Source organism: Neoarthrinium moseri, assembly GCF_022829205.1.
Source record: "Neoarthrinium moseri strain CBS 164.80 chromosome Unknown scaffold71_Wmoseri_CBS_16480, whole genome shotgun sequence".
In the NCBI taxonomy this organism is placed as follows: domain Eukaryota; kingdom Fungi; phylum Ascomycota; class Sordariomycetes; order Amphisphaeriales; family Apiosporaceae; genus Neoarthrinium; species Neoarthrinium moseri.
In genome coordinates this window covers 33515-46099 of record NW_026055185.1, presented here as the reverse complement: position 1 = coordinate 46099, position 12585 = coordinate 33515, and the positions used below count along the sequence as shown (strand labels likewise).

General features: G+C 53.2%; 4 protein-coding genes across 4 annotated transcripts; 3 read left to right on the top strand and 1 right to left on the bottom strand.

The window, feature by feature from the left end:
* Positions 1-358: 358 nt before the first annotated feature.
* Positions 359-5990, top strand: JN550_011627 (uncharacterized protein; the record flags this gene model as incomplete). Its single annotated transcript, XM_049310012.1, has 2 exons — positions 359-798; positions 866-5990. 2 exons carry the CDS (start codon positions 359-361, stop codon positions 5988-5990), a joined length of 5565 nt encoding a protein of 1854 aa, XP_049166377.1.
* A 1499-nt stretch (positions 5991-7489) lies between these two features.
* JN550_011626 (uncharacterized protein) lies at positions 7490-9364 on the bottom strand (the record flags this gene model as incomplete). Its single annotated transcript, XM_049310011.1, has 1 exon — positions 7490-9364. The coding sequence occupies one exon, from the start codon at positions 9362-9364 to the stop codon at positions 7490-7492; it is 1875 nt and encodes a 624-aa protein (XP_049166376.1).
* A 20-nt stretch (positions 9365-9384) lies between these two features.
* Positions 9385-9659, top strand: JN550_011625 (uncharacterized protein; the record flags this gene model as incomplete). Its single annotated transcript, XM_049310010.1, has 2 exons — positions 9385-9575; positions 9632-9659. The coding sequence occupies 2 exons, from the start codon at positions 9385-9387 to the stop codon at positions 9657-9659; spliced, it is 219 nt and encodes a 72-aa protein (XP_049166375.1).
* A 782-nt stretch (positions 9660-10441) lies between these two features.
* On the top strand, positions 10442-12074 carry JN550_011624 (uncharacterized protein; the record flags this gene model as incomplete). The annotated part of the gene is made up of 4 exons (XM_049310009.1): positions 10442-10501; positions 10552-10582; positions 10633-10774; positions 10829-12074. The coding sequence occupies 4 exons, from the start codon at positions 10442-10444 to the stop codon at positions 12072-12074; spliced, it is 1479 nt and encodes a 492-aa protein (XP_049166374.1).
* Between the last annotated feature and the right edge of the window lie 511 nt (positions 12075-12585).

The following is a 12585-nucleotide window of genomic DNA, read 5'->3' as shown; positions in this document are numbered from 1 at the left end:
CGCTGCTGCAGGGATGTCACCACCCAACTCACCTAACCCAGGGGGACATTAAGCTTCAACTCAATCACAATTGCTACGACCATCCTTTGAACACCTTGGCCAACTAACTACCTGGGCATTCAATCAGACTATGTTACCGAGAGTCACCCAAAACTTGTCGCATACGATCTTCAGATGCTACTAATTCCGGTGCATGCCTGGCAGGTCTTGGCAGCCGACAGGTGCCAGTACCAGATAGTGAAATTTGGGCTTCAGCTCCTGCAAGCCACAACGCGCCAGCTATCGCCCTATGGTCTAGATTGGTTTCGCGCCATGTTGATCGGCAACTAACATCCTCCGACGGTTGGGACCCTTGGTCATGGGTTTCAGCAACGCGTTGTTCGGTGGTAGGTATCTCAGCCGCAATATTGAGACTCTGAATCAAGCGATTCAGGCCGATAGTCTGGCATGTAGTAACTTTCCTTCTTTTACACTGCACATCGTAGGAGTCTGGTTAGCTTCGACGCCTGTCCAGAGCTCCCAGCCCTTGGCTTTGTGTCCAGCTGCGAGCTTCCAGGCCTCTGTCGGCTCTGGTATTGTTTGTCGCTTCGTGGAGCGCATACCCACTTCCACCGACCGTCTTGACGTCTTGCGCTCTGTGCCGGAGAGCCATCCTGGAGGCGATCGTAACCCTTCGCCGCGGAGCACCACCAAGTTGAGAGCGCACCACATGCGCACGGACTGCATCGCCGCCTACTCCTCTGCCCCGATCTCGACGTATAAGGCCCGAACCCCCTGCCGGAATTCCGACCTCGTTTTGTGCGGCCATGTCGGGCCTTCCAAGCGGCTGGGAAGCGGATTATGATGGAGCGCGGTGGTTTTACAGGTACAAGTCCACAGGACTTATGCAGTACAACTTCCCGAAAGCTGGCGATGAATACCCCGATTTTGTCAGTCACGGCGCAGAGCCGGTATCACTTGCTCCCGAGGAGCTACTGCAGATCAAGAGACGGGGTACGGCAGACCTACCACCACAGAATGCATCAAAATCAAAAGATGGCCGCCGGGGCGATGGCACGCTCCAAGAGATTGACGAAATGGGCGCCACAGGCTACTTCGACCCCTCTGCTTTTCTAGGGCCGGACGGTTATATTGATACATGTTCCCCGGCCGATGATGAGGCCCACGCAGAAAGTAATACTAATCAAGAACAAGGGAAGTCGGACTCTGTGGTCTCTTCGGTCGCTGCCACACCCATCATGGGAGCGCCAGCCTCAGTCGCAAGTGTCGAGCTGGACGGGGTTGGCCGTAAGGGGTTGGATGCCGGTTCCGATGAAAGTCGACCAACGGCTGATCAGCCCGAAAGGGCTGTACATATGCTTGACGGGCAGCCAATGTACGCTGAGCTGCCAGACAGGTCGGCGGTCTTCACAGGCCAGGGGACATGGATACCGATCGGGTCCATGGCCGAGCTGCCCACCAGCGATACTCTGAAATGCGCCGATGAGTTAGCACCTATTGAAATGGATGCTTCCTCCAGTGGACCGAGTGTTGTGCGGCCGTCGATGTCTTCAGATACGCCTATTGAACTACCGACAGAACCAACCTCTATTGATATGAAGAAGCCGCCTCGGCCGCCTCAGCCACCTCAGCCAACTTCCGCTCACATGACATCGATGGTGGACTACCCCTTAGTTTCTGCTTCATTCTCATATCCTGCCCCGAGAGGTGTGGGATCTGCTCCAGCACAGTTCATCATCACATCAACATCTGCAAAGCCTGTAGTGGCCAAGCCCCAGCCTGACAACTATCAATCATGGAATTCTGCAGCCAATAGACCAGGTGGAGAGGTTGTCACATCAAAGCGGTCTTCCCTGGCCCTTGCCGGAGTGTCTATACTTCAACCACAGAACAGCGAGTTGATGGCAGATCGTCACTCAAGACATTCGATTTCTGGACCCCCGCAGTCAGCAGGTGCCATTCAGCGGCATCCAACGGTACTCACACCTCCTTCGGGGCCGAAAATCTCTATGGGACAAGGGCATGGTCCCTCTGTTGAAGAGCCTCCACACTCCCAAGTACCTACAGCTTTGCGTCCGGCCCAAGGCTTGCAAAATGGTTCAGTATCTCTGGATTACAGGCCACAGCATGGACATCCTTCCATACCAGGGTCTAATGCCCGGCACGACAGCATCTCGTCTGGCTCTATCTTGCACTCGCCTGGCGATCCCGGGGCAGGCACCACGCTATCTCACGTGCCAACTGTACTGAAGCCTGCCCATTATCGCCATAATTTCACTGCGACGTCTCAGCAGGATAACTACGGCCGTCAATCTCTTCAGACACATCAATATGGCCGAGTTGGCTCTCAGGTACCTATGCAGTCATACAGAGCTCAATCGATACCGATGCATCATAGATACTACACAGGCGACCTACCACCTACCCACCCACAACCCCACGGAGACCTACCGCTAAAGTTGCTGCCATCCGCTCCAAATCAATTACCTGGCAACACTAATAGTCCCAATCACCCTATCTCACACAGGGTCAACACAATGCCAAACCAATTGCCGTCTCAAACCAACCACCTACCTCCTCGAAATGGTCCAGGTCTTTTGATATTTCAAGAATTTGCGCCCACTCAGCCATCCGGAACTCAATTTCCGACTGGATCCCAACAACTGTATACAGAGGACTCCGCTGTGATGACTGCTCAACAGACTCGCCCGGCGCAAATTCAACTGCAGGGGTATGATCATACAGCTCAGGGGTCTGCGAAGCCCACGTTTCCTAATGACGGTGCTAATGGCAATTCGAAAATCAAGACTGAGTTAACACGACCATACTACGACTTGGGAGGAACCTTGCCAGAGATCAGGCAGGACCAAAGCCCAAATGACACGGTGATGGGCGAGCCATTACCTTCGGTTGCTCCCCTCTCGCTCCCCAAGCCGTCCGGAGTTGGTAAGAATACTCAAAGAGTTTCATCGCAAAGCTCTCCTCCTGAAGAAAAGCCAAGCTCTAGGCATGGTCGTACAACATCGGAGCAAATATCAGATGCGATTATGGTCGTCAGCGAAGTTGTGCCTACTGTTGCTGAAGCTGGAAGCGCCTCGGGTTCGAGCGCGATGACCAAACCCGCATTACACGTCGAAGCTACTGATTCGAACAAAGATGAATACTCGAAGGAACATCAGGGTGATTCTAGTATTACAGTACAAGCACATGCCGAGACGTCACCATCTGGTCCAGATGGGCATAATAGCAACCCTACTATTGAGACCTCACCGCCGTCATGTGCATCAAATGGACAACAGTTTCAAGTTGATGTAAGCCTTTCAGCACAATCAGACGCAATATCACATGTTGGGGCCACTGAAACGCCGCCGGAACGCTCCGATGTTGTCAGTTCGGCATCGATATTGCCCGGTCCAAGCAAGCCGGCTCCAGATATCACGGCCAATCAAAGCACGCAAAGCTCACCTTCTCTGCCTGAAAACAGCAATTCGAAGCTCAACGGTAGCCCAGAAGAAGCGTGCGCAGATCCACAGTCTTCGGCCCTGACTGATTCAGCGTCTCACTCAGTCTCAGTGGTTCGACCGTCTGGGCAGTCTCCTATTTCGTACTCTTCCACGCAAGTGTCACCGGCGATCTCTATTAAGTCTTCCTTTAGACGCAAGCCGGTTGGTGGAAATAAGCCTCCAAAACAGACGCCGTCACCAACTATGTCAGACAAGCCCAACAAGACTGAGTCGCAAGCAGGCCAACATGCAGTTATGAGTATTCAGAGTCCTACGGGGCAAGGACCTGCACCTAAGCCAGATGGATCACAATTTCAACATCAAGTCCCGAGCCTCCAACTCCAGCAACAACCACCGCCCATAAGCCAAAGTCATGTGTCATCTCCGGCACAGTCGGTCGCGTCGCTACAGCAGACACCGTCTTCAACCTTCTCTCAAGTGTACGAGCCTCCAAGCGCTGCCAGCACTTCTGCTCCTGAAACGCCTCTCCAACAACAAATGACTTCGCCAGGTCCGCAATTTCCTCCGGCATCTGCTCCTACGTCTTCTCCTGCACACCAAGCAAGTCCGTCGGCAGGTTCTATAGCGACAAATGGGCATCCGCAATATCAGCCGCTGCAACAAATGGCAAGTCAAGCAGCGCCAGTCTCAATGATCGAGAATCACATCTCCCAGACAGCAGTGCCGTCGGCTAATGTTCCCCTAAAGCCCAGTCAGCCAACCCCAAGCCATGCTCCAAAGCCAACTCAGGGGCAATGGACAGCGCAACAGTCTCAGCATTCAGCGCAGTTACAGATCAACCTGAACTCAGTGGTCCAGAATGCTACGCCACCGTGGCAATCTCCTGTACAGCCACAAATTGTGAACTCTAGCCAAACAACGAGTCAGCCCCTGCATCACCAGCAACAGCAGCAACAGCAGTTGCATGTGCAAGGCGCTGGTCATCCAGTGTCAAATCAGCATGCTCAAACCCCTCAGATATTTAGCCCTCAGAGCCACAACGGCCAGGCGTCACATATGCCACCTGCACACCAAGTACCTCAAGTTCAACCACAATCTGTCCTCACTCCTGACTCGACACCAGGGTATCCATGGCAACATCAACACCACCAGCATCATCAACAAGTTCAACAGCAAGCCCAGCAACAACCCCTCGCACAACAGGTCTACTCACCTCCAACCCATACCCAGAGCGGGTTTCCACAGAACAGTTCCCATCAGCAACTTGCCCAACAACCTTTGTATTCTCAGCAGCCAAGTCATATGCAATCATCTAATGGTCAAAGCCCACAGGGGGCTGTTCATCCACCCGTCCAGTCGGGCCAGTCAAAACCACAAGTACAAAGCCAAGGCCAGAACCCAGCCTTGACTGGAGCTGAGACAGCTGCAGCGTTCGCCAGCGCAGGCAAAGAGCTCAAAGGATGGGCAAAGAAAATATGGAAGAATCAGGCGTTGAAGCAAACCGCAGCAGGGGTAGTAGGAGCTGTCGCAGCCGAATCGATGGGTGGCAATGCTTTTGCTGGTGCCATGCTTGCAAACCGGATATACGAAAACTCTCATGCGCAGCAGACTCCGCAGCAAAATGGAAGACCGCCGAAACCAGTGCACTCATATACCGCGCCACCTCAAGCTCAGGGGCTACCTGGCCCAAAACCTCCAGCTCAAGGATTCAATCAAACAGTACCAGGGATGCAGCCCGTCGGTGTCCAGACGCCTGGTAGACCATATGTTGTCCAAAACCCAGCGATGGCCGGAATGGCATCGCAACCTGGGCAGCCGGGACCAAGGCCACCACAACCAGTGGTTGCGCGTCCTCCACCCCCGAATGGACCGCCTCCAGGGCAGCCACAATGGCAGCAAGTTTTTACCGCACCACATGGTGCACATAGTGGGGCATCACATCAGTCGCACGCCGATGCCAACCAACAGGCGTACAACCAGAATGCCGCCTTTCCGACACAAGACAGTGGGTCTACAGACGGCTCAGCTATGATGTTCGATCAAACAAGTTTCCAGAACACGACTGTATTAGATACTTCAGCATCTGGATCCTACTTCGCGCCCCAAACCACGGACAACGTCAATGTGGTGAACGTGAATGTCGACAACACCGTCAATGCTCAATATAACACTCAACCCGCGCCGGTTTACATAGACAGTGTCGCGCCAGGAGCCAACACTACGTACATGGACCCAACGAATGGAACGTACGTCGATGCCACCAATACGACATACGTAGATACGACGAACACGTCCTACGTGGACACTTCTAATACGGCCTACACGGATACGACAAACATCAATGTTGATTCAACAACCGTCGTTGATGTTCATGTGGATATGAACACCAACGTGGGCGTCGATCAGTCCTACATGTCTGGTGATACGGTTTCCATGTATACTGTAGATGAAACGGCCACGATGGAGACGACTGAGTGGTCGGCAGTAGATTATTCAGGCGGTGACTGGGGTGGAGGATGGGAGTAACGCCTGGGCCCAGGGGTACTGAAAATCTCCACGGAGGTGGGAGGTGTAGCTGTTGTTGTTCGAGATACCACTGTCTTTCAGATTTAGTCAACAGCTTCGGAAGCACGATCTAGACTGTGTCGATAACTTGTCTGTCAAAGCACTTCAAGATGACCTTCTTCGTTACGGATACCCTTTCAAAGTACTGGAGTTTCCATGCTCATGGTTAGCACAATCGAGGAAGTGAGGTGAATCCAAACGTGTCAGGTCTGGTGAAATGATCTGAGTAAATCATCGCACATGTTTCGCCAAAGGATGCATTGTCCGTTCTCAGATCCCACCGGCAACTACCATTCACTAACAGGCCTGCGGCTCAAAGTCGACAACATGTCGCCGATTCACCACCCCCAGGGGTACCACTTGGTCAATATGGCCGAGTGGGTAGCTACTTGATGGCTTGCTTCGCTGACTGATTACGCTTTGGCTCATGCTTTGGCTTGGCTTCGGGCTTGAGGAGCTTCTCATGGTTCGAAGTAGATGTTGTGTACGATATTCTGTTTTCCTGCTTTCTCCTTGTGACCCTTCACGGCATGGTTTTACGTGTATATCTGACGAGAGACTGACAATAATAACAACAACAACAACAATAATAATAATAACTGTACGCCTATCACATCCCGCACGTACAATTTCTCTTACATGATCATGGAATGTCGTTGGGATAGGCTTGTTGCCCAGCTTGAATTTATACGTCGTCACACGGATTCATTGTGACTGATTCGATGCCAGGTCACTGTAGAGCCTACGCGCCGGGCTGCGGCAAAGCGATGTGCTGTTCTGCTGAGACCGTGAAGCAGGATACCTGAAATACCATGTCTGAATACTTGTCCTCCCCAGTCAGAGCTAGGCTGCCTTGTAGACGGCTAAGTGTGCGGAGGTGGTCGAGAGTATGGCTTAACGTGCGTGAGCCCAAGGAGCTGAAGGGAGGGAGGGAGGTAGAGGGGCGTGGTTCTCACTTTGATTCAGGTCGACGTTTGGCTTTCAAGGTAGAAGCAAAGGCAGTAATTGGGTGGGCAAGCTCAATACTACTTTGCCAATGAAATCACAATAACCAAGGGGCCGTTCATCCGGTGATGGAGTGCTCAGGTAATATGAATGCCAACAAGGCAGCAGGCTGTCACCAATGAGTAGCCCCCGTTTGCTGTAGTGGTGCAGTGGTATTTCTGGGCCCTGGGCTCCTCACTTTCGGGTGCAGCGCAACCTCATGTGCTTTAAGAGCTCGCCATTGTGCCCACGCAGTAGCGGCATGGGTTCAGGTCCCAGCTACCCTTCTTTTCCTATACAATTGATTTCAAGCACGTTGCGTCGTCACTCATTGTTAGTTGACAATACGGAAGCCACGCGTTGGGGAGGCTATTGCTTAGAGCAAGATTTTCTCGTCTTAAGAGTGGAAGCTGACGTTCACCTCCGTTGTTTTTCTATATTTCTTACACATTAATACATGGTTATACAAAATGTATTCACTTCAGCCTCTCGAGGGCGTCAGTAGCTTTGGCGACTAGTTGACGGGCTCTGTCAAGCTCGGCATTACTGGTAACATCTCCCTTGGCGATGTCCTCTGTCTGTTCCAAGACATCCTCAACAGCAACCTCCACGCCCCTGACAGCCTTTCGGCCTTCTTCCCTGACTTCTCCCTCCCAGAACTTCCGAGCAGTTTCCCATTGCTTCTGCATGCGGTTCAGGCTCCAGACAATCCCGAGAGCTGCGACAGCACCAGCCTCGTAGATGCCCGTGGTAAGGGTGCCGAAGTATGCCAGCGCACCAAGGGACGTGGTCAGACCAGATGTGCTGAGTGTTTGGAAGACTAGCTTCTGGGCCAGAGCTTGCAAGGCAGGTATCGTCTCGTTCTGTAGGTACGCCCTTGTAGTGGGGATATTTATTGGCCAGCGACTACGTCCATTACTGGCTTCGTCTGTTTCTGGTGCCTCGGGCTGTCTGTAGGCGGCAGTAAGGTCTGCTCTCGAGGAAGCCTCTTGAATTCGCCCAGCCAGATAGATAGCATTCTTCTCGGCGTTTGGAAGGAATCGCTGGTTGAGGATATCCGTAGTTAGCATGTGGACATCGTCCACACGCCAGAAGAGCTTCCACCAGCCCAGCTTTCGCCATCTCTTGCTCGAGAAAGCAAGGTCTAATGATTCCTGAAGCTCACCATGGGCATTTTCTGCCCACTCAGCTAAGCTGGCCTTGAGATGCTGTGTTGAAGTTGGCGCGACAGTGGATCCAAGCGATGTAGATACTGAACGAGCCTCTGCATTCCGGATGGAAGCCGAGGCATTCTGTAGCACAGAAGCGATCAAGCGCCGCACAGGAGCCTTCGTCACACCCTCTGCAGAGGAGATATCGGTTTTCAACCACTCTGCAAGCTTTGGCATGTTGCTTTGAAACCACATGCGCTCATACTCCATGGCGTCATTGAGGCTGTTACGAATAAGACCCAGCCCAACTCTGGCAGTTCCTACGTCAACTGGGACGAATGGCAGAGACGCGGTGTCCGCGGACTTGTACCCTGGCATGTCCACGGCTGCTTTGATGAAGCTTTCGCTCTCGAGCAGTGGTAGCGACACCACCGAGGCAGCACCCATGAGACCGTTGCCCACGACGAGGGCTTTGTGTACGGGCGTTGTGATCGGAGAGAACCTCCCTGAGTCGGATGCTGGGATCTCAACAGCAGGCACCAGCACGGAATCTTCGAACCCCTCCAATCCTCCTCCCGGCGACGCGTCGAATGGAAAGGTCTCCATGAGCAGTAGTTCCAAGTTGTGTCCATTGAGCGTTGCGGACGAGACATTGACCTCATGTAACACGCTGTCGTTGGCCAGAGAGATTGTACCGGGCTCTTGGTGCTTCTCCCGTCCCACCCTGATGATCATGGGCTGCGCCAAATCATGGCGTTCCACCTGTCTTTCCCACTCCTCCTCGTCCTTCAACGGATCTGCCAGCAGTAGCTTGAGCACCTGCTTCGCGGACTTGCCCGATTCTGCGCCATCGGTAAGGCCTAGGATCGCGACTCGAATCGCCTCGTTGCCGGGCTGCTGTCGCAACCCGTTGACGGCAAGCTGCAGCCTCGACAGGTTGACAAAGTTGGCAGCATGCCTTTGCAGGTCGACCAAGGCGTCCTCCAACTCTTTCCGGGCGTCGGGCGGTGCGCTGGTCGAGGTGGACTGGAGCCGGCGTGGTGGGCCGACGGCTTTTCGTCTCGCGTTTCGCGTCGAGTTTGAGCTTGGCGACGGCGTCAACGAGCAGAAGAGACATACGGACTTGCCATTGGGACGGACGGCTTGCTCCAGAAGGCTCCGACCGGCGGCCGTCGCTCTGGGTGGCAGTCGAGCCGGCATGGTTCTGGCCGTTTGAGAAAATGACGCCCAAAGCTGAGCTTAGAGCTCCGTTCCCGAGCTTCACACTCGACGTCAAGCCGGCTGGGTGGGCCCTGGTCAATCCGCCCAGGCGTCGTCACAAGTGCAAGTGGGGGCCAAAGATGCTGCAAGGCGCCCGACACGGCTCAATCTCGGGACTGAGCTACCTGGCCGTCTCTGGTCCGTACATACAGTACGTACGTCCAGTCATGACGGTTTGACGGGTATCTAACTGATTGACTTGATTAGCACGTCTGCTCTACCTCTGCAGGGATGATCTGCTCTTGTGATGGTATTCAGACATGGTTGGTGGACGGTGCTAGTAATTCTCGCGGCCGACACCTCTGCGGCTCTGCCCCTTCAACGACGAGATGCAGGGTTTCGGCAACCCCAACAACATCACGAATTTGCGGCTGTTGTGAAGTTGTGACGTTGGGAGCCTTCACCGTGACTTTTATATCTGCAAGATTGGTATGTCATACTTTACATCAAGTGACATCTGTAGCATCCGTCCCCGCCGAACCTGCACAACACACAGGTGCGCAGAGCGCATGGGGAGCACTCAACATTGTGGACTCGGCCTACCAGTCTCGCCACGCTAGATGCCAGAAATTCTACTCTATTGTTCCTGTCTGCTTGGTCGTATTCTTATGAGCCATCGATTGTGTCTGGAGTAGCAATTCTTTGCTGTTTGCAGCATATTGTAACTAGCGCGTTCATAGGCCTACGCATAAAGGGGCTTTCCGCCTTCAGCGTCACAGCCGTCCCCAGCGCTGGCTGTATGCATGTCATCTCCAGGCAGAACCCATCAATGAGGATACGCGAAACGGTGTCACCGCATCTCACGAAGGTAACGAAAGCCATTGTCCAGTTGATAGCGGCTGCTCCAGGGTGTGCACGTGCCACCGATTAGCGTGGTGCGCTTGAAAACTCTGGGCCTATTGCAATCGTCATCTCCTCGACCCCCCATGTCAACTACCAGATTTCTCTATACCCCACGCAAAGCAAACATTGGCATCGAATCCTAGTCTCACGTGCCACCCACGCTCGCCAGCCATCATGTCTAAACGGCCGAAAACCTTTTCGAAGCAGGCCAAGGGGAAGCAGAAGGCGGAGCCGGTATGATACTTGTCCCTCTACCCTGAACAGCCCGCAACTGACGGACGCAGAAATTGGAGACCGCAGATGACTTTCTTGCTGGTATGTGCACTGTGATAACTATCTCTTGCATGTTTCTGATGTCAAAACAGCCGGCGTGGATCATGAGGAAGCTGCGGGAAAGCACCGCGCCGGAGATGCGGCAAAGTCGATGAGATTCTTTCAGCGCGCCGGGACAGCCTATGACCAGGGCCTTGCGCTATATCCCCAGAACTTCGACCTCGCGTACAACAAGTATGTGCACATGCAATAGTGCGCAAGGCAATGCACTGACCAAATCTGTCTTAGGGCACGAGTATTGCTAGAGGTGGCAACGCACCCCGCCCTCGTAGGACAACTGCAAGAACCTCTCCTGGGTGCACTTCGGACAACCTTGGATGCCCACCAATATGCGCTGAAGCTCAAGCCCGACAACGCCGATACTCTCTTCAACACGGCTCAAGTTCTGACAAGTATTGCCGAAGAACTTGCCACGGAAGATATTGACAACTTTGGGAAGGAGGCTCTCAAGCTACTAGAGGAAGCACTGGAATTGCAGGCCAAGTGCTTCTCCGTCCAAGAGACCACTCATGCCGAGTTTCTTGAACAGGAACGGCTAGCCAATGAGCAATCAGGGATTGCTGAAGGAGAAGAGGAGCCTGTCGTATCTGAAGAGACCGCTGAGCAAGAATCATCTAATGAAGACGACCAGTGGGCGACTGTTGAGGAGGCGGTCACATATGACACACTCGTCGACACGCTGGTCGCGCAGCTGAATACTCTGACGACATTGTGTCAGCTTCTCAACGACGCTTCTGGGTCTATTCCGTCGCACGTTCTGCCGATGATTGAGAATTATTCCTCAAAGTACATCCAGAAAATTCAGGCAATCTCTCAACATACGCCAGAGAGGTTGCACGAGATTGCACTCTCGAAAGCCAAGTTCACGTCTTCCCTGCTCGAAGCGGGCTTCAGATCCGGCCAACTCGACGCCATGACTTACAGGAGGGAGCGTGACGCTGCTTTTTCTGCGCCGGAGTTATTTGCAACCGAACCCTTCGAGTCATTTGTTGCGAACGCTCGTTCCTTGACCTCGTTCAACTCAGCTCTCGCAGATGCCAACGCCGACAACTCCATTCTTCGATGGAATGCGCTTACAGAGGCTACACAGTTCCTCAGTGAGGCATCAAAGATACAGCGGATCGATCATGACGATCTGGTCACGACGCACATGCTTCGTGGAGCTTCCAACCTGTCTCTTTACGCTTTGGCCTTGCCGCCCATCTCGCATCCGGCGGCTACCAAGAGTGCAGCTCAGCTACTCAAGAATGCAGAGGTGTTCTACCGCAATGCAAGCAAAATGTCAGGAGATGAGGAAGAGAAGGAAATAGCTCAGCTGCGCTCGCTTGTCGCTAGCAGCCTTCAGAACAAAGCTTCCTTGGACGCAGAGTTCGACATAATGGCTGTAGTGCAGGCAAGTCGGAAGGATCCGTCGTGGGTGATGGAACAGCTATCCGAGATGCAGGACGAAGGACTACTGCCGAGTGATGCGTAGTGTTGGCTCTGAAAACTGCTTAAACAGTAGACCATGAGGAATGATCAGTAAATTTAGATAGAGTAGTATTCTTAGCCCCAGTGGATTGAAAAATTGTCGTAGTTAGTTTATGGCGAGTCTGCCTAAAAAAGCTACCACCTATGAAACCCCGTGTTGAGGCTGGGATTCATTATACCCACATTCTAAAGAGCCCAGACACAACTGGCTATGGAGTGGAAAGAAGGGCAGATGAGATCCACCGTCCTTCATCAAAACGGAAGATTCGTGAGATCAGCGTCAGCGCAACACGCGCATGGCTAGAGCTGGATGGAGAATTGAAGATAGCCAGTCCCACAGTGGTCGCCTAAGCTCCTAAGTTTCCCGATCATGATCTCCTGATTCAGCGAACAGCCGGTGCTCATGAAAATTAAGAGGACTTGATGCCTCATCACGCTGTTCCTCAATCATGCTTGTAGGACCTTCTTCATCCGTCTCTGTAGCTTCGGCAGTTCGCTTGCGCGCGCCTTACATT